The sequence below is a fragment of the Perna viridis genome, chromosome 10 (genome assembly GCF_037379345.1).
Source record: "Perna viridis isolate PV_CMFRI_1.1 ecotype Kerala chromosome 10, ASM3737934v1, whole genome shotgun sequence".
Lineage (NCBI taxonomy): Eukaryota > Metazoa > Mollusca > Bivalvia > Mytilida > Mytilidae > Perna > Perna viridis.
Window position 1 is genome coordinate 5,752,056 of NC_142454.1, and position 24,104 is coordinate 5,776,159.

A 24,104-nucleotide genomic window follows, 5' to 3' on the forward strand; every position below is an offset into this window, starting at 1 on the left:
GTGGGAGCTGAGAAAATTGTGACGGAAATTTCAAATGGACGGTACTGATGATTACGGACGGACAGATATACCCCATACCAGTTGAGTGGTGTATAAAATTGTGTATATGAGACACAGGTTTATACAATAGGAAAGAAATGGAAATGGGAACTACTAGTATTCAAAGAGACAACAACTCAACCATTAGGTAAAAAGAAGTCAGGGAACTATCCGACCCCCGGATGCTGCCAGCCTGTGGTTTACATAATATCTAAATATCATGTAATACATCAATTAGTCTTGTCGTCTGCATTGTGTATCCATTTTTGGCCAATGAAACTGGTTAGGGGGTTGCTCTTTTTTGGGGGCTTGACTTTTTCGAAAGGGGTGCATATTTTGGTGCGTTGGGACATTGTTATATCGTTCACAAAGATTCTTTTTTGTAAAGGTAATTATTGACATTATTGACAATTTGTTAAAAAAAAGGTTTGAAAATAAAACTTCCATATACAAATTAATGGTAAATTCCTGATTGTATGAAATGTCAAGTTGATTTATATTAAAACAAATAATGATATCGAAAACCTTGATGTAATAATTTTTCAGTCATGCATATTTACAAATATCGGCAGAAAATACCAAAACTTTATCAATTGGACAGTTCAAATTCGCCAAAACCTAAGCACATGTCCTGAACGTGAAAACAGTAAAGAAACACGATCTGCAAACAGAAAGAAGCGAATCAGTAGCACTAGAGGCTCTTATTAAAATTGTATTTCTCACCCAGTTTTTTTTAAAGGAATATAGTGTATAAAGCATATTCTTTCAAACAAAATCTAATGGGTTTATAAACTGACCATAATAGATTTATTCGTAAAGACAATTTTCAATTTTATTCCTTTTTTAAATTTGTCTTCGCAAAATACATTCGACATTTTTTAATCATTCCTACATAAAAACCGAGTCATTTTTGAGTATTGCACTACATCTAATCTTGCCTATTTAGTACTTGATATAATTACTCCAAAATCATTCTTTTCATTTTGTTTATACATGGTATATGATGAGATATTTCATGGAAAGAATTGATATATATGACGTGTTAGTTGTTTCAGTCCTTTTTTTTACCTTACATTAAACGGGAGGGAGATTATTAAGGCCTTATAGAACCGCACCTTAACGGCTTTTTGAACTGAGCATCCGAAAGGCTCGACAGTAATGGATCAACTATGAAATGCATACTCCAATAAAAACCAAATAGAGAGTTTTGTAGGACTTTTCAGATTCGTGTTTTTTTTTTTTGCAGCTGGTGACAACTGTTAATAGAAGTTGTTGTTATGGGTGACAAACCTTAGAACGAACTATATTGTGTGGACGACAACACCTGAGGGAAGACAAATTCATGAACCTTGCGTGCTTAACGTAAGTATCGTGTTTTAGTAATTGTACTATTTCTATGAAATGATTGAAGCCAATTACCACCGTTGTCTTATATGGCCATGAGTTTTTTCAGTGTTTAACAATAGACAGCTTCATGATTTGTTTTTTTCTTTGCAACAAGATCACGAAACTTTTTGTAATTGTAATTTGAATTGCTCGAGTGATATAAATACATCAAAACCCTTTAGAACGGCTGTCTTCTTTTCTAAATGAGAAGGGTGCAAGACAATTCTAAAATGAGGTTGGTGTTTTGCTTTGTAATATTGGCCTTCATAGGACTATTGCAAAAGTGTACGTTTGCAATTGATGTCAATATTTCGGCAGATGTCTTGGACATTTCAACCCCGCCACCACTTTTTCGGCAGACAACTAATTTTGATGGTGTCGAGGATAGGTTAACAATTGTAAACCCAATCAAACCATTAATTAATAAGAGTCTAGATGATTTTAGTAGTAGAAGTGAACTCGATTTTGAAGGAAAAAATACAGGACACGCTATTTCTTTACCAACGAAAGAAAACGGAATTAACCAACCGAATTTGCCAATTGATAAGGACATTCTACCCTCAGTATACTCTGAAAAGCAGGTATCAATAAACATATCAGAATTAACAACAGCAAATACGACGAAGCATCACATTAGAAATGACACAAAGAGGAATGAAGTAGCAAAAGCCAATTCAACCGCTTCTGGGCTGCTTATCACTTTAAACAAAATTTCGTCAGAAACCCCTGACCTCGGCCATGCAGTTTGGATGAATTCAGAAATTAATAATTCTCACTATAATGCTGCGTCATCTATAATGACAGTTTCAACGTCTTATATTCAGAATGTTACCGTGTCGCCCATGCCTTATCATGGATATAGATCAATTACACACAAAATGGATATTGGCGATTTTCCACCTGTAATGGAGGACTGTAAATTGTATGGCACATGCACATTTGTATCAGCATTACCATTCAATCTAAAATTCTGTAACTGTGACGATATGTGTTCAGCATACAATGACTGCTGTTGGGACGCGAGCGTCAAGTCAGCTACTTCGAACAAATTGGCTGATCATCGCTTTGAATGTGTCATTCATAAACCTGAACAGGACTATGGTATTTTCATCGTTAGAACCTGTCCTGCACAATATTTGAATGTGACTGTTACGGAAAGATGTCACAACGAAAACATATCATCGACTGGACCTTGGGTTATCAGTGATGATATAGTTTATCAGAATAAATATTGTGCCAAATGCCACAATAAAACTGATTACGAAATGTTCTCTGTAAAGTTTTTGAATGTAGTGAACGTTTCAGTATCAGACCCATCTTTGCTATTAGAGGAATTATTAACTAAAACAAACAACGGTTCCTTAACACCATACAAAGAGATGGTTCCACCCTATGGTGCTTCATTGCGTTATTGTATTTTGACAGAACCACCAGATGCCGGATATGAAGATCTTTGCAAGCTTTTTCCAAATGCTCCAGTAATCGTCGATATTAATGATATATATTGGAAAATAAAGAAAAACGCTTACTGTTTATATTTCCATATGGCATGTTATGGTGCAATCGTTAAAGACATTGAAAAAATCCCCGGTTTCTTCTTTCCAATGACTGTTGTGTTCTCGTTTTCTCACGCAAAAGACAGATGTAAGCACGAGGTAATGCGAGACTAATTTATGTTAATTTGTTGTAGTGGTATAAAGTTTCTTTAGTATCTAAACCTGGCCGTCTCTGGCCATGTGAGCTATTGCCATCACTTGGCGTACGTCGTCATCGTCGTTAACAATTTCTTTAAACATCTTCTGACGTATTTTGTTGTAATTGATGTTATTACTTTAAAAAATCTTCTTCTCAGAAATTACTATGCAGAATTCAATGATAGTTGTTTTTTACGGGCTTCCTGAACAAAATGACCGTTTGGACTTTTAATCAGTAAAAAAACATGGTTACCGTTCCTAAAAATAGACCATAGGAGTCAGACAGTAGTGTTTTTGCTTATTTCCAAATCCTTAGGTTTCGATCTTTCGATTGTTTAAATGATTCATATTATAAGACCTACAAAAGTCTCCAGTGATCAAAGTTGTCAGACGACTCCATGTAAGAATTATTGCCCTTGAGAGGTGAGAAATGATATTTTTTATATACAGATTTTTGCCAATATCTTGAAAATTATGATAGATAGAATGAAACTTTCAATTGCTGAGATGATTATTATTATAAGGCCTACAAAAGTCTCCAGGGATCTAAGTTGTCAGACGACTCCAAATAAGAGTTATTGCCATTGAAAGGCAAAAATGACGTTTTTAGCAGTTTTCAGCCCATATCTTGAAAACTATCATTGATTGAATGAGACTTTTAATTGATGAAATAATTCTACCAAAGTAATCTTTCAGTCAAAATTGTCGAACAACTCCTTGTTAGAGTTATTGCCCTTTAAAAGCAAAATGAAAATAACCAGGTGAGCGATTCAGGTTCTTGGGAGCCTATTGTTATTATCGTACAATCTTTATTAATGGATAAAAATCAATAAGCTCTAATTTTTCGCTTACAGCAAAAACAAGAATAATAAGAAGTATAAAATAAGTCGACCTAATATAGCCAACTATCAGTATATACTGTACTTTATATTGTAAAGAAAGTGAAGGATGTTAAAATGTCTGTATTTGTACTTTATCAGATGTTTTTTAGTCTCTATGCTGGTACCCAGAAAGGTTGTATAAAACCTGTTATCGTTAAACCGATTTTTAGGTTGTTGTTTAATTTTCTTTCTATTTTCAGGATGAAGTCTGCATAGATAAGTCGTTGATAAGTAACCATGATTTTGACGTAACGATTACGTATACATCGCCTATTACCTTGTCAAGAAAATCCGAGATATACCTGGCAGTTGTATTTTTTCTTAGTTTACCAAGTGAAATAACTGTGGATGATATATACATAATTTCCGACCCAAAAGAACCAGGATATTATCGGGAAATGCGTTTTGAAGCTAAGTTGCTGAACACATATCATGTAAGTGACCTTTTCAAAACAAAAGAGGCCTTTATGAATGCTAAATGGCAAATACGCTTTTTATCAACAAACGGAGATACCCTAGAAATAGATATGGCACGGAATACTAGCTTGTTACAGAACGGAATTACAAACACTCGCGTCAATACATTATTCATTGAAAGTAGATTAACCGAATATGGCATTACAGTTTCATTAAACGATATGTCGTACAAGCATAAAACATGCGGAGACTACGTTGTATATTGTACACTTGATGGCCCAGATATTGAGTCAGGTTTCGTCATTAAAGAAATAACATGCATAGACAATAAAATGACAAGTGACAACAATGTTCAGAAAATCCTTATGTACATTGGGATGGCTACTTCAGTATTTGCTCTCGGAGTTTCTCTGGTAGTAATTAGGCTGTCATCGATGCATAATACGATGCCTTGGTCAAATATACAAAAAGAAGCTATTATACTTATTTTGTTACATGTTTTGTTTGCGGTTAGGGTGTTTGCATTTGACAGTTATGTTCTTTGTTATACTATTGCCGTTTCTATTCACTATCTTTGGTTAGCTTTTTCCACATTCAAAACTATAACTGCATTGCATTTTTATCAATCACTAAGAGTAATACTGGCCACTAACTACAATGCAAAAATACTTGGTTCAAATCGGAAGGTCACCATTATTTCCCTTTTTTTCCCGTTGCTAGTTATTGGTCCTGCAATCGTTGCAGATATCTTTGACATACCCGAAATCAGCATTAATTATGGGAAACAAAAGTGTTTCCCTTCGGCTTATCCTGCGAGTATAATTTTTGTGATGGTTCCGGTTGGCCTATCAATTCTATTAGATACCATTTGTCTTTCGCCTGAGGCTTTCAATAAAGCGTCTTTCAAAGCTAGGCGCCTCGGAAATATCGCTTTATTTCAAAATAAAACGGTTCTTGGTCTTATCAATTTCATGTCAGGACTTTTTCTGTTGGTTTTTATTGTAAAACAGTCGAACGAATCACCAATCACCGAATTTATATATTTTGTAATTGGTAGCTTCCAAGGTCTCCTTTTTACTACAGCAATTCTCTTTAATGCACGAATGCGACAGGTATTGTTTAGATTAAAAGTCTAGTCGAACGTCTTTTTACGCATAGACGTGATACAACTATTTGTCAAACCATGTTTTGTCGATGCGTACATGTTTAACTGTTTTTGTCTTGAATAATAAATAAGCTCTGTTTATAATTTGTTCTTACTTTATAATTAAGGAAACTAGTTTAAAGTTGATTTCAAATCTCAATTTATGTGTTTTAACTTCACCAATCAGCACTACGATGTCCTTTGGGTGAACTGAGCACCAAAATATATCAAGATTTTGATGCTTGGATTTGATCTGCTCGCTTCTCTATATATATATTCCTCCCCTTTGTGTTTGTAAGAACTATATTTTGTTTATTATTTGAAATGATATTGACTGGTTCCCGGTTGGTGCAAGTAATTACTCTCATTTGACTTGCCGTCGTTCATACCTTTTTTCAGACAACCATTACGATGTGCAGATAAAAACAGGAAGTTTTACTAAACATTACAAGTGGTTTTAGACGAGACACTTATTTTAATGTTTACTTTATGTTTTATAGTGTCAGTGTACTAGTACATAACTGGTAAAAAGACCCAAAATGGAAAGCCTATATAAGTATAAAATTAATGTCTGTGCATTTTAATGATTCAAATAAGTACAAACTAAAAATGCTGGCCAGCTCATTTATTGGGCGTCTTTCATGATGGTCAATTGAGTTTTGCATTTGTGCAAGCCCCCTCTCCCCCTCAGAGTTTAACGTCTTGCCATCTTCGTTAACTGCACCCTTGATCAGAAGATGATTCATGTTTTCATTAATGTCTTGACACGATGAAATCAGAATGACTAATCTTGGAATATTTGAGAAAGTGTTTACAGATGGCTTAATGTTATACTGTTCTTGTATAGAATAATATGTGTAGTTCTTCTAGTCTGTAGTGTAATAAAACTGTCAAATAACATCACTGTGTTAATGTTGAGCCATACCAATTCGATACATCTACCCAAGTTAATTTATGATATATGCCCCATTAATGCAATATAAAATGCATATGATACAATGAGACAAAATAATGGTAACAGAATTCCTTTATTCAATAATTACCTGTCTTGCATTAAAGAATCAAAATTTAGACACACTAGAGCCTTTTACCTATTGCACTTAATATTGAAGTTATTACCCTTAATTCATAGACTCTCCTTGGTGTCCAGTAATCAAAAACATACTTTTAAATTTTTTTAAATTGCTTTTGAAAAGTTAATTTAATATTTTTTAGAAACATTATTTCATATTTTAAAAAGTAAATTGGGGGTCACTGAACTTTTTTTCGTGTTATATTAATAACAAAAACAAAACACACCATTATACCTATTGGACACTATGCCGCCAATTACCCCCCTTTAACAAAGGTTTTTAAAAGTCGATGTTAGTAATTTTACCATATAAAATTTTATGCCAAAAAACCCCAAAAAATAAAATAAATAAATTAATGAATAAAGACGATTGTTTTCAACCTCTATTTGTCTATTTGCCTATTGGCAATATATTCTTCTTTGTAATTTTCAGAAAATAATGCTCCGTGTAATAAGTATGATCTAATGTAATTCCTTCTGAAAAAAAAAAAACAAAAAAAAAAAAAAACGTCATTACGGCCACCTTGCAAAATGCGATGTGTTAATGAAATAGCTTTATGTTTTTGTATGTTGCCTTTCTCATTGAATCGCTAAAAATCATTTGACATGGTCCGTTTCGGTAATCATTTTTTATACCAAGTGGAGTATTGAGATAAACAACAAGGTATATATCTATCTTCAGAATAAAAATAACTTCAAAATTTATGCGTGCGGAAGGTTAGTTTCAGTGGAACCCTAAAACAAATTCCCTTCTTGAAAAGTCGCGGAATATAGATTCTATCGCAGTATTTACACACACAGTAATATGCCATCACATCTATATTTAAAGGTTATCTATTTTTTTCTCTCCGTCTTTTTGTAAGTATATTGTGATATGTGGGTAAAACATTTTTTTTGTAAGATGAAACAATCAAAGAATGACAAAAATATATTTATACCTCCGATTTCAATAGACACAGACAAAGCATTACAGTATGTGAAAAAAGAAAACTCTTAAACAACAACAAATAAATCACGAATAAAAGAGTAAACAGGGGAACTATGATTCTAGCGAAATGGCAATGATACGCAACTGATATATAAATAATTCTGTAAGTTCAGAATCCTGGTGGGTCAATATGACACAACTCTCGATTTTAAAATTCACATCTGGTCAGGATTATTTTTTCTGTCTCCAGTAGACATGGCCTGGTTAGTGATAATACCCGGAAGTGTATTCTGTGAGTTGAGGACGTCATTTGTTGAATCAATTTTCCGAGTATCTTTAAGGGTTACGTTCTCCGCTGAATTTGTAAACCTCGATGCAATTTTGTCTCCATTATCTGAATCATTCGTTCCGCTTGCGGTCGTATTTTTCATGATGTCAGATTTTTCGAATTTTCTTTTTCCTTGTGCAGTACCTTTAGTTAGAACAGGGTCGTCTTTGTGCAATAGAAGAGTTTGCCATTATACACAAAGTCAATCGTTTGTCCATCTGCAGTGTACGGCGAAAATAAATTCTTATCAAACGGTATTTCTTCATCTTGATCTAAAACTAAAACCATTGGTGGTTCTTTTATCACCATGCTCCAGCAAAGTGATGCACACTTTCTTACATATTATAAAACTCGACTTCACTGCTCTTTCTGTAGTTTTGGTAATGCTTTGACACTTCCTACAATAGGGAGAAATGTTTTTCAAATTTTTCAAATTCGTGCTCTTTCGTTTAAGAAAATTAAGATTCAGTATAATTTTGCACTAATAATGGGTAACTTATATAAGCCTTTTTAAACAGGAAAGACACATACCTTGTAATATACACCATGCAAGCAACTTTATCGTATAGCTAGATCCTTTAATCTCAGTTTCCGCTATATAGATGACGTATTATCTTTAAACAATCCTAATTTCGGGGATTTGATACATCGCATCTACCCAAAAGAACTTGAGATAAAGGATACTACAGACATTGTGAAGTCAGCCTCATATCTTGACCTACACTTAGAAATCAATGGTAAAGGAAAACTATTGACCAAACATTACGACAAACGTGATGACTTTTCATTCAGAATTGTCAACTTTCCTTTCATCTGTGGCAACATCCCTTCGGCTCCTGCGTATGGAGTGTTCATATCACAACTCGTTATGCCAGAGCTTGCCGAAACTACATACACTTTTTGTATTGCGCTTGAACTCTAACAAATAGGCTTCTGGAACAGGGTTATGTTGCTACAAGATTGAAGTCATCTCTACAGAAGTTTTATGGTCGTCATCATGAACTCGTGGATCGTTATGGTGTATCCATCAGCACCATGAAAACTGATGTATTCAACGGGTCATAGTTTTCCTTTCCTCGTTTGTCTACCCCGGACTTGACTCGGCAGGTGTTTGGTAGAAAAGCAGAGCACGCTTACCCTACCGGTGCACCTGGTCCATGCTCCCAGTTTTTAGTGGAGTCCGAATTGCTCATTTACTTTTGTTACTTTGTTTGTATGATTTTAGTTACGTTATGTTCTTTGTTGTGTATGTCTGTTTTCCATGCCTGGTCTTTGTCCCTGGATTAAATTCTTTTGATTACCACTATAACCTTGGTTCCCTTGATTTTCACCTTGCATTTTAGTGTAAATGTGTAACATAAAGCGTGTATTGAGAGTATTTATACATACCAACTCACCTATAGTAGCTACGACTAAAAGCTGTCATCAGAAATGTAAAATCGTCTCACAAGCTACCACCGGTATTATTTTACAGCAATAAACAGTTTTTACTAAGCTTTTGAAAAAAAATAAGAATCAGAAAAGACATTTTAGCAATGGATTATATGGTGTAACAGAAAAAAGTACTTGCCGTAGGAGGAATATCTAGAAACGAACCCCTACCTGTAAATCAAAACAATGAAATAATATACCTGACATGAGGTTATTCACTAGATCTATTTATGAACAAATTTTAAAAGAATATTAATAGAACATGACAAGCAGTTTAAGACTGGATATCCTTCATCATTTTCTGAGAGAACACAAAAGTTTGCCGTTCCCGGCTAATAGTAAATAATCTATGTGAAAACTGTCACTTGTTTAAAATATTCACCTTATACATTTTGACTTGTTTGCTTGATTTCATTTATTTTGACAAAATTTCTATACATCGTTTACAACAATAAATTATCAGGTTATTTTAAACTTACAATTTAAGGTGTTGGCCTGATTCGTAGAGGTGGTTTATACAATAAACCAATTGTAAAGAGCCATAAATTATTTTAATGTTTTTACAGTACAGTTTCATCAAAAATATCTTTTGTTATAATGCTTGTTTTGTCTCATCGGTTTCTTAAAATCTGTCCCATTTCCAAATTCTATCACACTATCAATAAAAATAAAGATAACAGAAAAACCACCCTATCTACAAGGTAAAGAAAGCAACCTTTGTGAATGGGATATCTTGGTTACAATCGCTTTACAATTTGAGACTATATCACCTCGTGATAGCGAATGGTTCCAGAAAGTCTAATGTATTACTTCATTTGCAGGGACATACCTTTTCAGTATTCTAGAGTGTTATTTATTCATTTTTTTGGTTGTCCATATCGGATTTTGTTTCAATTGTTCATGCCTTATATTTCTCTTTATATCCAGTATTCAATTTGTCTTATGAAACAAAAAATAGTAATAAATATTGTTTGTCCATTTGTACTTGACGACTTACGACAGCTGACAGACAAATGTATATTTAGTTCTGGTTATATTGGTTTCAAAGTCCGATTTTCTTGTAGTATCTTTCATTGTTGAGATAACTACAAACTCTTTCTATCTCTGTTGGATCACGGAATTCGGCGATACGTTTTTACTGTTCCTTTCTCAGACACACACTCTTAATGTTGCCATCAAACTGTTTGCATTGAATATATTCTACAATTTACCAGCTACCACAACTAAGTCTTCAGTTGGTATAACTCCTCTTTGGTAGACACTTGTTATGTGGACATGTATTTAGTTAGTCATCTGTCTGATGCAACTGTAGATTAAGAAAAAATAGTCTCTTGCAATATGTAGTTAGTGATCCAGCCACTATCGTCACTACAATATCTGAACCTTAGTGACTAATTGTTTAAGCCCTTAGATGAATCGCTGTTTAAGCGAGTTTTTCTAGAAAACCAGAGGACGTTTACCCTACCGTTACACCTGGTCCATGCTCCCAGTTTTTAGTGGAGTCCGGGTTGCTCATATACTTTTGTTACTTTGTATGTAATAATTTAATAATTTTATATTCTTTGTTGTGTTTGTCAGTTTTCCATGTCTGGTCTTTGCCCCTAGATTACATTCTTTTGATTTTCGCTAGAATCTTGGTTCCCTTGATTACTCTTTTACACATAATGTATGCAGTTACTGAAACTCACCATTGTATACTCCATGTAGAAAAATCAACATACATATGAAAAAACATTATTTAGTGGAGTGGGTCAAATGGCCATACTTCTATATAGTACTAAAACCACACTGAACCTTGATCTATTTAACAAAAATCAAAGAGTCAAGCAACGAACATTTAAACTTTTGAACGTCAACACAGTCTCCAATGATTGGCAAAACCCATACAATAAAGCAAGATGTAAAAGCCCCCAAAATAAACGAAGTGAAATTATTGCATTTTGTGTGTATATGATTTGAGTGTATGCTTTTCAAAAGTATTCAAAATAATGCTGATAATCTGTACTTTAAGATCACATTTGTTATTTACTACGAAAGTGTATGAATTTAGTTTCAATATGCGCATAATTTGCCGCCATGCTGTCAATTCACAGACAAGGTAAAATGTGGATTTTAAGTTTTATTTATTCAATTAAATTTTGTGAAAAATTCTACGAGATCCTAGTACCCATTCAAATCTGCTATTACTTCTTAACAATCAAACTTTAGAATGGAACGTCAGCGAGATCCTAAATATGTATATGCCCGGAAACACGAATAGTCCAAAATCGTTCTGTCCGAAGTGACGTTTTTCGGAAAGGACATATGTAGTTAGGAATGGTTTGTTTAGACTTTTGGTGCAGACGCACTGTATGTAAAAGAAGTGTCGCACATTTCTGTTTGTTGAGACATCAGTGATGTAGCGACATAGTAGTACATTATCAACAAAATGAAATATTATTTGAGTACAGAAATGCTCTGTTACAAGACATTGTACTTTCGAAAATCGTAGTCATATGGATGTACTTTCAGCTTCAATTCAAACATGTGGGGTAGTTTAAAGGCCACCAATAGGGCTAATATTTTTGCCTTAATATCTTGTTGAGAATGCTTCAGATTATAGAATCTTAGTACTCTTTTATAAAATAGTTTTCCACAAAAAGAATTGTCCGTTACAAAAGATTAGTACCTATAGCTACTTTTTCATCAAAAATAAAAAATATGTGGTTCTTGCTAGAATGAAACCGTTTATATATTTTTATTACATAGTGTGAGCAGCTACTAAAGGGGAGACAATTGTACCATTATAATATTATTTTGTACTATCATTGCATGTCATTTTACAATGTTAAGTAAATAACAAATAAAGATCTTGTTTTCTTATTATGGGCACCATACATATCATTAATATATTAACAATGTGAAAACGCTTCCTTGTTTTAATTAGACATATATAACAAATGCAAGCCTGTTGTATAAAAACGGTCGAAAACTAAATTAGATTCAGACGAAATTGAAATGATTGACCAAACGACGCATTAACCTAAACATTCAGCAAATAGTTCACAAAAATGTAAAAATTTAAGGCAATAAATTTGTCGTAATTAAGACACATACTACTACATCAGATCATTTAAACTGGAGGCTATCAGGGGGTTGAATAACTCACTAATCGCTGTATCCTAAACAAAGGCATTGTACTGTTTGTTGCCTGATCAGTTTAATCGGTAACTTTTAAAGCAAACAAATTAGGAGGTGTAGCATTTCGCCAATGCAGGTCTTAATGAAATGTATTTCAATATAATTTTATTTAAGATTTATCTCATGTTCATTATAAAGGTGCTTTAATAGAAATTCATCAATGTTATGAATAAGAGTATTAAATGTCAGATTTAACAGACTTAAAAGAGGAAATCTGTAAATAGAGATTTACGATCGTTGTTAATATCTTTAAAGTTGAATTCAACAATTCGACAAATTTTTATTGTCACCGGAAAAAGGGAGGGATGGGCAGGGTCGGGCAATTTAGCCACCTGTGGCGGAGCGCAAAGGTTCCTACTCCTATCGAATACCACAGCAGGGTTCATTAACGTGCAAGGAACGTGACATCTTTCCCAAAACGGTGCACCACTAAAATACACAAACTATGAGTTCCGCGTGAATGCATCCTCTTTTAAAAAAACAGTTCCTATTCCCATGTTTAAGATATTTTCATTGCTTTGTTAATTCGTCACGATGTTTCAATAACCTTTAATTTATTTTCTTTTTGAAGCCTTCCTTGCTCTTGTAATCATTCATCTATCAAAGTAGAGTCTTCTTTGTTCTGAGGCTTGAACTGGTTTGTGGAATTGTCAGTTTGTATGATATCTTCATCTTTAAATGCTTTTTGCAAGTATCTATATTCCTTGCATTCGTCTTTTTAACGAAATCTTCTACGTCCTTTCGAGTTTCACCATTGAACTTTCAAAAGCCGATTCAAACGTCTTTGATCATGTGATCCATATTAAGTGCCTAATACATAATGCCCTTGTATTAAACTCGGGATGTTTCCTAAAGTGCCGATCTATATACTTTATGATACCGATTTGTCTATCGCTGACAGATAAACGTTAATTCAAATATTGGACATAGGGAATAAGGGATGAAGTAATCAAGGGAACCAAGATTTCAGCTGAAACCAAAAGAATGTTATCCAGGGCCGAAGACATGGAAAACAAACAAACACGACAAAGAACATAAATAAACCAAAATAATACATGTAAGTAACAAAAGCAATTGAGCATCTCGCACTCCGCTAAAAACTGGACGTATGGACCAATTGCACCGGTACGGTAAGTATCCCGTGGTTTGGCCTACCCACGAAAACGAAGAAAATTGGAACCCCACGAGCAATGGTACTTTCACTGTAATCGATTTTATAATTCATTATTTTGATGTACATTTTATACATAATTAATACAAAGATGTTAAGTACTTATTTTAATTATGAAAAGTTACCTTCAGTTATAATCAGCCATACAACATACATATTTAATCCTGCCACATACTTGATGTGCCTGTCCCAATTCAGCAACCTGTATTCCAGTGATTGTTTTTATGTTCATTGTTAATCTTTTTTTTTTCGTTTTTCTGTATCGTCTATCGTCTTTCATGAATAAATTTACGTCATTCATTTTGGGGCTTTTTACAGCTTGCTTTAAGGTATGGTTTTGTCCATCATTGAAGACTGTAAGTTTAATTGTTCTTTGCTTTACTTTTGGTGGATGACTGGCTCATGAACAAGCATACAATATCTCCTATTTTTATTATTTTCTTCATTTTTATGAAAAAAACAACATATTTAAGCGATTTCGAACATTATTAGCAAAATCAGTCTTTTTTATGAGAAGTCACTTTCACTATACTTTTGTTATAGTTAAGATAATTATTACTGTTGTCAAGATTCGCCGAAGTCAGCGATATTCCAAAATGTATTAGTAGGAGATGAGTCAATTTACTTGAGGTGAAATGTAAAAAACGGATAATATAACTATTAATTCGTACAGGTTTGTCAAATTTCGGTGGGGGCCCATTCTAAACTATCCATAACTAATTTATGAGCCAATTAAAGCAATACATAAAACTTCTTGATTTCTTAAGGTTTATTCACACATGTTGAAACCTAAAAAGTGTGTTTTCATTAAAACGATCGGAACAAGAAAGAACAAAAAGAACAAAACACAAAAAACAAACAAACAAACAACCAAACAAAACATAATCAAACACTTCTTTAAGAAATAAATACATTCTTTTGCATTTTTTAAAATTGATAGTTTTGTAAGTGACATACCAATTTAGACGAAAAAAAATTATAGTGATTTAAATATACCACCCGTTAAAATGTCTTTCGTTTTGCTTGACATAATGTAATACTTACGCAGTTTTGTGAACTTACGTTAATGAACTGTTGAACTGTTGAATGTATTTGGTTAACATAACTTTTCTACAGGCACATTCTGTTGTGAAAGAGTAATCAAGGGAACCAAGATAATTATTTCGACGAGTTTACCTGTAGTACCAACAATGAGATGTATCAGGCTTTCGTAAGACACAAATACGGAAGTCGTTTCTAGGATTCTTTAATTATTTATTGAATGCTAAATTTAAACACCAACTATAAAGAAACAAAAAAATATATAAATATAAGCATGTATTCATATATTATCATAATACATAGACATTGGGTATAAATTATATCAAATTAATAACTTTGAAAATGAAATATGAAATCATTTCAGTTACAACAAATACTTGTAAATTCTAATGGAAATTTACAGATCTTCTGATATTACAATTATACATGTTATACGAAATTCATTTAAAACAATAAGATAAGGAATAATATAAAACATATCGTACCATCAGTGTGACGAAGTAAATTAGCGTAATATATGCGTCATGGATTTACATCATCTCTAAATACACAGATCCAATATAATTCTATATAAAATAAATCCTATGTCTTACTGCTAAACAAAACAAGCATTTACAGAATAAACAATTCAGACTAAATAAACATTAACACTTTATATTCAGTAGCAATATTTATATAAAATACTATATAAGAACTTTAGCCATTACTATTGAAATACATAAAGCATTTATCTTGCTAAATTAAAATCAAGAAATTACTTTACAATAAAGTTACAAAAGTTACAAAATTTTAAAATAAATACTTACAATCACAGTAACAGTATATTTCAGAAAATAGTAGTTTATCAAACAGATCCAAAAAAGGCACTGATACAAGTTTTAAAAATACAGTTTATAAAGCAAATACAAAAACCAGATAGAACTAGATATTTGACATAAGACTACTCAAAATGTCTTAATATTAAAATTAGAAAAAAACTGACCATGACTATATATGGTTATAACCTTGAGGTTATAAAAATAGCCAAAAAGTATTCCCAAATAGTGATAAACAGAAGACAGGTTCTAATTAGAATAACACTAAACATACAAAGTGAAAAATAAGGATGAAAACACCTCAATAACTCAGTCAACTACAACCAAGTTTACTTGCAATTAAATGTAGTATTAATTATCTATGTGATATAAAATAATAAAGTAATTAGATTGCTGAAATAAAGATAAGAATGATTAATTTACAAATCATATAAAATAATCATAATCATTCTGAAATATGATAAAACAATTAATTGTCACGAAAAGAACACATATGTATGAAAAATACATGTACATGTATGTACATATAGAGACTGTAAATTTAAAGTTTAGTTAATAATCTGAAATGGAATTGTACATTTCAAATGCAAATAAATATTTATTAAATCAAATTTAATAAAAACAACATATAAAATCTCATACGGACACAGAGACAAAAGTATTGGTCAAAATTTTATTTACTTACTATGATACCTTCAAGCATTCTGAATGTTAGTATGTGCTAAAGTTTTCTGTAAACAATTGAAATGACAATCACCCAGTCATGTTGATAGGTGTCCCACACGGGCCAGACCAGATTGTCAAACATAAATCATTTCATCATCCAGCGGTGTTGTTCTTTGACACAGCCTAGCCGCTCTCGCTCTCTTTCTCACACAGCCTTTGATAATTGGAAGGTGTAACATCTGGGCTTTATTTTGGAGCCATGACTGGGATTCCCTTGTTTTCATTTTTCTGTTTTTTTCGATTTCTTGATCAGGTTTTTCGTCTGTCTTTTTTAAGTGGTTATTATGAAGTTTGCACAAATTTCAATCGTTTTCTTTGTAATTCCTCAATCGTTTGTTGCATTTCTGTTTGCTCTGTCCTAGAGATTTCGATAAGTTTTTTAGCATCCTCGTCAATGGTTTCCCACCTTTGTGAAACTTTGTCAAATAGTTCGTCCTGCTCAAAACTAGGATAACGTCTTGGTTACAGAATGCTAGGTAAACCGGTCAATACAGATGTCATATTGAGTGCCATATTGTAGCCTCTGTTTGTTAATAATCTCGTGATTTATAATCGGTGTAAACTTTGACAAATCTAAATACAACAAAATGAGAAAAAAAAAAAAAACAACTATAAAAGAAAAATAGAGTGATCTAACGACGGCGATACACTTCAATTAATCTAAATGAATAATACGGTAGTCCATAAATAAAAGTACAAAAAACATAAGTGTATAAAGGGCTTGTCATCAAACTATAAGGAAGATCAATGGCCGAAATCATTCATGGAATGTAAAAACGTTTTGATTGCTTCGATTAATAAAAGTGACAGCATTTCGTTTAATGTTTGGTGCCGTTTCTTTCGTCCGAAACATTTGAGCATATTTCCTTTTAACACAATATTGCTTTGCTATATTCTCGTCGTTCTTAAGAATTTATTAGTTTTACACGTGACTGGTTTATAATACAAGGAATTTGGGTTTTATTTCATTTTTGTTTTGCTTAATTCATGAAGAAACCATATAATGTGAGAGATTGACGACATCGCCAAAATTGATGATAAAAGCTCAACTGTAAATACAGCTCACATAAGGATATCTCAGCTTAACTACACATTTAGTTAAAACATCTTCACTCTTAAAATCCGTATGACCCAAAACTTGTTAATTTTTAAAGGTACAATGATCTCTCCGTGATGAAATAAAATCATATACAACACAATGTATCTGAATAAAAGGCGTTAGATTGCACATTACCTTTTAAAGTTTCACTGCAAATCATCACTTTATTTTTTGATAATAAAAATAAATCAGGAACACATTTCAATGTCATGTCCGTCTTTCATTTATCTGCAATACTAGAGAAATCCAAATTTGATTCAGATCAAAAGTGGAATTTATATTGGCAACTACACAATGTATTGCACATTCCTCAAAAGAATAATAAAAATCCATCAAGCAATAGAATACAAAGTGTTCAGAAAAAATCCCAAAAATGACTGCGGTCATGTGTGTATTAAAAAAGCATGTAACGCCACGTTTTCTTTCGGGCAGATGTAGCCTAAATAAAAAAACCGCTTGTTTCTAAAAAGCTGACCAAATGAGACTTTCGCTTCAAACATAATAATGAGGGTAACTAAAGTGTAGATAAGGAATGAAGAATAAGATCATATTAATAAACCTACCTTCGGAGGATAATGTATCCTATAGAAGGAAGTGATATTTTATAGCTACCACGTGATCATGCCTACTGAATTTTGTAAAACATATAAATGACAATGATACAGAAATATGTGAAAAAAAAAACCACTTACTTTACTGACTAACCGCATTAAAAAAAAATATAAATGGACCACATCATAACTCAACATTATTTTGAGTCCAACACGTTTTTATCAGGCAACAACGGTTAGCTTATAACTTATTTCAGTATAAGCAATACCATTTATATTTGTATACTTTTAAAGATTAGGAACATCTACTCTATCGTTAGCCATTATAGTTTTGGCGGTAAAAATACGATGTAATAACTAGGATAGTCGAGCGGTAAGTATATTACATATCATTATACAATGCAGGCTTTAAACATCCTTAGATAAGATTGGAATTTGACTATCATCGTGAAATACAAATGTTACCCTTATACCATTTAGACAGAACGATTCTCTTAAAATCATGTATGTCTGGTACAATAAAGTCCGTCCAATACAAAATCTCAATAATAAACAAAAAGATACGTAAGCATATAATAACGTGCTTTATTTAAGCCTTATACAAGAAAAAAATTATTTATTAAAATGCATACCTCTAATTTGTGTTTATTCAATTGTATCAAGTATTTTTTCTGATAATTTATTGAGTCATTCTTCAATTTCCCTCAACTCATCTTGTTAATTTTAAACATTGTAGGACTTCTTTTACGTTTTTAACGTTTCATTTCCTTTTGTTAATCTTAACCCTTTTACTACTTCTGGAGTTTGCTGCTATGATCGCTGAATTCAGTTTTTGTATTTTGCTTTCCCTGTGCAATACCTTTTGCCATTACAGGACCATCTTTATGCAGCAACAGAGCTGGCCATATGACAAAATCAATAGTATTTCCATCTGACGTGTACGGAGAAAAAATGTTCTTATCAAACGGAGTTCCTTCTTTGTCTAAAACTAAAACCATCGGTGGATCTTTAATCACCATACTCCAGCAAAGCTCTGAACATTTCTTTATGTAAGCGATTCTACGACTTTTAACATTGCTCATTTTGTAGTTTTCGAAATACTTGAATACTTCCTAAAATGCAATAAAGACACTTGGTTAAGATACCAAAACCTCCTTTTTTTTGATAATATCTGAAAATAGATTAGAGTACCAGCATTATTCGTGTATAACTCTAAAGTAAAACATGCTGAATTTTCTTGCTGTACAACAGACAGTCAAAACAACACAAGTTTTTGAGACGTAAATGCAAACCCTAAAAATGAGAGAGAATTAACTATTCAGGATTATGTACACACACACTAAAACAAAAAAAAAACCAAAAAACAAAAAGAAAAAAAAAAGTATAACAAAACAAAACAAAACAAAAACAAAAAATGACTACGTCATTGTTCAGAAAGTAGTTCTTATTATGTAGTTTATACTTTTCATTAAGTACAATTCTACAATACTTTATACAACACCAGTTACCTGAGTAACATAATCGTTCAGATGCCTTATATGCTTTCTTTTCTCATGAATAATCTGTACCATTTCTTCAATACAGGTCTGAATTGAACTTTTGTCAACATCATCTTGTATAAGATCAATCTCAGGTTCATTTGACAGGTGCTTAAATTGTAATAGATAAATGTTACGATTAAGAGTATCATGTACCAGATTTTAACAAAAATGAACGACTTTCAATTAAGGAAAATGATCTGGTCATTTAAATATGAACTTTTATTTAAAATATACTACACTCTTTATATTTATATAATTTAATATCTTTAAGATGGAAAGCTTTTCTTTCAATATGTTAACACTTTTATATTTTTATTCTCATTTCCTAAACACCCCGATTGAAAGTGCCACGGTTTGGAATCAGAAAAATAAAATTTCTAAGCAAAACATGAATTCACAAATCTGATCTTGATTGATTGATTGATTGTTGGGGTTTAACGACCGAGCAGCAATATTTCAGCTATATTCAGTCGATGATAAAATAACATGAAATGATGATAATGAAATGAAAAAAGGGACAGAACACAAGGATAATAGGGTTGACAAATTTTGATTGCACAAAATAAAAGGGAGGGGTGGGTAGGTTCGGGCAATTTAGCCTCCTGTGGCGGAGCGCAAAGGTTCCAACTCCTACCAGCAGGGTTCTTTAACGTGCGAGGAACGTGGCATCTTTCCCAACACGGTGCACCACTATGGTTTGCGGTCAGATTTTCCGTATTATAGCCTGGCAAACCCAGCATGTAACACGCCAGGGGTACCCCATTCCACCACCTGGGACACAAATCCCAGTTGCTCTGTGGGCAGAGTGCCTAGCCCCCGGCTATGTTACTGAGCACTATTTAGTCGCCTTTAGCTTAGCACTGCTGCAGGCCTATTCTTTTGACACCAGGCACTGAACGGGTACAAATCTGATCTTGAAAAATATAATTAAACCAACATTCTAACAGTCTAAATTCTCAGAAAGTGAAATTGTGAACAAACACAACATATCAGTTAACTGCTAGTAGTCCTTAGTTTGTACATTTGTGTAATTTACTCAGGTTCTTTATTTTCGTTGTAACAAGGGACTCAGACTTTTTTGAAGTAGATTTAATGTGTGATTAATTGTGTAATATATTTTCCACAGTGGCCAGATTTTAAAGGAGAGAGTTTTAATCACGCCAAAGTTAGGAATTTCTGGCCTCTGTATGTTTCATGTTTCGTTTTCATCCAGTTTGGGTTGTTCTCGTCGTTCACGAGCCATTGTTTTTTCCTTTTCTGTACACTCGTTATGTTGCTAACGGTCACCTTAATAAGAAAAAAAATTCTGTAGTTTTTCAATTGACACTGTCAATCTTAAGTGATAAATCCGATCATGTTGCTGAACCTATAAGCAACGCCCTTAATTATAGTAACAAAGCTCTGTCCAAATCAGTGTTATTTCAGCTACTTGGGTAACTCAATAGAGCAGCTCGACTATTAAGGAACGGAAAGAAAATAACAATGGAAAAATTCATGTCATCGCGATTGGCATGAAGTTGAAAAAATGGTTTAAAATTCTTCGGGATCTAGTAAGGCATGATAATTACTTACTCAGCTATTCTAAGGGATAACAAAATGTTCTAAATGAGTATATTACTACTTTCCCAAACACTATTACCGTATCTATTTCCCTAATAACATGGTCATGCTGATTTTGTAGAAGAAAAACTGCTTCCTCAACGTGTTTTGTAATATCGACCATCTGTTTCTTCTCTATCTCAAGACATATACTGTAGCATTTCTAGAAAAAAAAAAAAAAAAAAAAAAAAAATGGTGTTAATTTTGTGAAACAACACTGAATAATGACAATGTCCATTGTATTGAATATACGATATATTCTGGATATTGTTTTATAGGAAAACAATTTCATGGATTTACAAAAATGTTTTATACCAACTAACATTCAAACTAACAATTAAAAGATAAAAGAATTTTAATAACCCCCTTCGCTCACCTTTGATTTATGTTTCCCTACTGTGAATGTCATACACAATAAGTTTGACAAGGAAAAGTGGTTTGAAACAGCCATTTTGGGTTTTAGAAATATATAGAAAGCTAGACCTTATGTAAAATATATTTGCTTTAATAACCCCTTACTGTCAGGATGCTTCCGAGCTCTTTTTCAGCTTTAAAATCCTCAGTTTTCAATGTTTTCTTCAGTTCATCGTAAGCTTCAGTCCACTCTTCAGTATATACACTTGACCATTTATCTGCCAGTTGTGTTGGCCTGTTAACTTCGCTGAGATCAGTTATATTACTGTTGCCTTTAGTCATCTGAATACCAGCAAACTTACTCAGTCTAGATTATAATTACATTATAATTACATTAATAAAATATCAATTATGTATACAGTGGAAACTGTCTAAACCGAACCTTGTAAAACTTGAACACCGTTTACACTTTTTACAATATATAGTATCAGTATGAATGTATTTTGAACCTTTGTAAATCGAACCATTTTGAAATGTAAAGGGATTTGGCTAAGTTTCACTGTATAACAAAATCAACAAAAATAAGTAATTGTTCTTTGACCTTTTAGGTTCGAATTCATTCATTGGTTATTTACCTCAGTGAATATGTCTTTTACACATACCCTTGTGTACATCACCACATTGAATTTTTCGACTCCGTTTAATTTTTTATTGAATTAGTTTAACTGTTTGATCTAAGATTAATAGGATAATTAATATAAATATCAGATTTAACAAGTAGGCGAGAATTGTTCCGCGCACGAAATAAATCTTCAAGCGTATGATAATATTTTGATTATTTTATAAAATTCCATTTATTATCCTTTTTATTATATAGTTTTTCTCCATAATTTATCACTGTAATAAACATGAATTTTAAATTCTGTGATCGACGGATTGAGTTTCGAGTTGCGATGTTTGGCGAGAGAAAGTCTGAATGTGAAACTACCGATTTTTTTTTCGCAATAAGGTTCTCGATATTTTTTTTTACATAAGAAACATATTATAAAACACTGCTGTCTATGTAATAAGAGTTAATATATTATTGTGAATTATTCCTCGTCAATCATCCAAACTTTTAAGACGTATCGTCTTAAACTGAAATGTGTAAACAATAACTACAGCAACTATTACATGTATTATTACCGGATTAATGCGTTTTCTTTCTCCTTAGATAGTTCTTCATTTTCACGTTGGAGATCTTTGCACTGTTTCCATAAATTTTCATTGTAAAGTAAACAATCATCAAGTAACATAAAAGTGTCTTTGTTTTGGGTTCTCTTTTGAATTGTGGAATCTATAGTGTTGATAATAACAGGTTCATCTTTACGAGATTTGAGTACAGACTCAAAAGTCTCAATAGAAGTTCTGAGTTGCTGATTCAAAATTCTTTCAGAATTAAGTTCTTGTTTTAAATGTTCATGGCTTTTTAAAGTTTCTGTAAACATATGTATAAAATTTTCGACTTCCTGTCGAGTTTCGTTGTCAAGTTCTTTCAACTTTTCAGAAAACGATCAAAACATGTACGATCGACAGAATGATGTGATGGGACTGAGACGAACTGCTTCCAATCCGGAAAACTGAAGAAATTTCCCATGATGTTTACCAATCAATCGAAAGATGTTTAATTGCCTACCAACAGATAAAATATTGAAAGTTTTTGGTTTATAATAATACAAAACAAAACAGAAAAGGTAAAATATTAATTGGATAAAAAAAGTATTTGAACAAAGCAAAACACAAAATTAGACAATAAATAAATAAATATACATAATAAAACATTGAATAGTGAAAAATGAACCCAATACATTATATACATTTGCAATAAAAATCACATTATGAATGGTACGTTTGTTTTTGTGTTGAAAACTTTATGACTACTCAAGTGGACAAATAACCACTTAGCAGATCAAAATATTGAAAAGAGTTGGTTGTTGTAAAGAAAGATCTTACATCTTATGACTGATAATATCTGAAATTGTTATTGTTTGCACAATTTCGTACAACATTAAAAATAAATCCTAACATTTCTCATTTCCTTACGTATTGGAGATATAAACCTAAAGCATTGACATTTTGCTTTGTCGTGGATCCGAGGTAGGTTGAAATTAATGTTCGAAAATGTCGTTGATTTCGTGCAGAATTTAGGTGGTAAAATGAGGAAATTATAGCCTGCAACCCCGTACAGCACTACATACCTGATGAGGAACTGCGAGGACAGGGAAGTTATATAAATATTATACACATATCATATGATAGGTGGCGAGATAACTATTTAGATAATCTATTATAAGTCGATACGATGTAGAATACGCCGTGAAAGTTTAAAAACTTGATGTTAAAGTATTGTAATGTGCTTTACAGGGGTTTTATCAGGTACACCTATGAATAGTATGGCATTGGTTGCAAAAACTTTACAATTTTCATATGAATACAATATTTTTCCTTCAATTGCGATAATTTTGTATTTATATACAATAGTATTCATTCAGTTGGTATAACTTTTAGTTTGAATGCAATGTTTTTCATTCAATTGGTACACAATGTAATTTTGTTTTTGAATGAATTTTTTTTCAGTTGGTATAATTTTGAATTTGAATGCAATAGTTTTAGTTAAAGGTATATCATATTGCACAAGCATTTTGGGTACCGGTACAGGTTTAGAAAA

At 32.4% G+C, this 24,104-nt stretch overlaps 1 protein-coding gene across 3 annotated transcripts; it reads right to left on the reverse strand.

The window, feature by feature from the left end:
• Window positions 1-14,899: 14,899 nt before the first annotated feature.
• Window positions 14,900-23,694, reverse strand: LOC148604281 (uncharacterized). Of its 3 annotated transcripts, XR_015916012.1 has the most exons (8): window positions 23,635-23,694; window positions 22,583-23,068; window positions 21,563-21,764; window positions 21,084-21,206; window positions 19,412-19,552; window positions 18,536-19,015; window positions 17,488-17,588; window positions 14,900-16,826 (listed from the first exon to the last, which is right to left on the reverse strand). XR_015916012.1 is itself a non-coding variant. In XM_088549537.1 (6 exons), exons 2-6 carry the CDS (start codon window positions 22,882-22,884, stop codon window positions 18,695-18,697), a joined length of 1,089 nt encoding a protein of 362 aa, XP_088405663.1. In that variant the 5' UTR covers window positions 22,885-23,068; window positions 23,635-23,694; the 3' UTR covers window positions 18,469-18,694. The 3 variants fall into 3 exon arrangements, 2 of the variants coding, with proteins under 2 accessions (XP_088405663.1, XP_088405664.1); XM_088549537.1 differs by lacking the exons at window positions 14,900-16,826; window positions 17,488-17,588 and having other exon boundaries at window positions 18,469-19,015; XM_088549538.1 differs by lacking the exons at window positions 14,900-16,826; window positions 17,488-17,588; window positions 23,635-23,694 and adding an exon at window positions 23,480-23,600 and having other exon boundaries at window positions 18,469-19,015.
• Between the last annotated feature and the right edge of the window lie 410 nt (window positions 23,695-24,104).

Coding starts and splice junctions, on each gene's coding strand:
- LOC148604281 (XM_088549537.1), bottom strand. CDS start 22,884: ATGTTTACAGAAACTTTAAAAAGCCATGAACATTTAAAACAAGAACTT. Junction 19,553..21,083: donor TTATTAGGGAAATAGATACG/GTAATAGTGTTT, acceptor TTACAATTTAAG/CACCTGTCAAATGAACCTGA. Junction 19,016..19,411: donor TGAACGATTATGTTACTCAG/GTAACTGGTGTT, acceptor ATTGCATTTTAG/GAAGTATTCAAGTATTTCGA.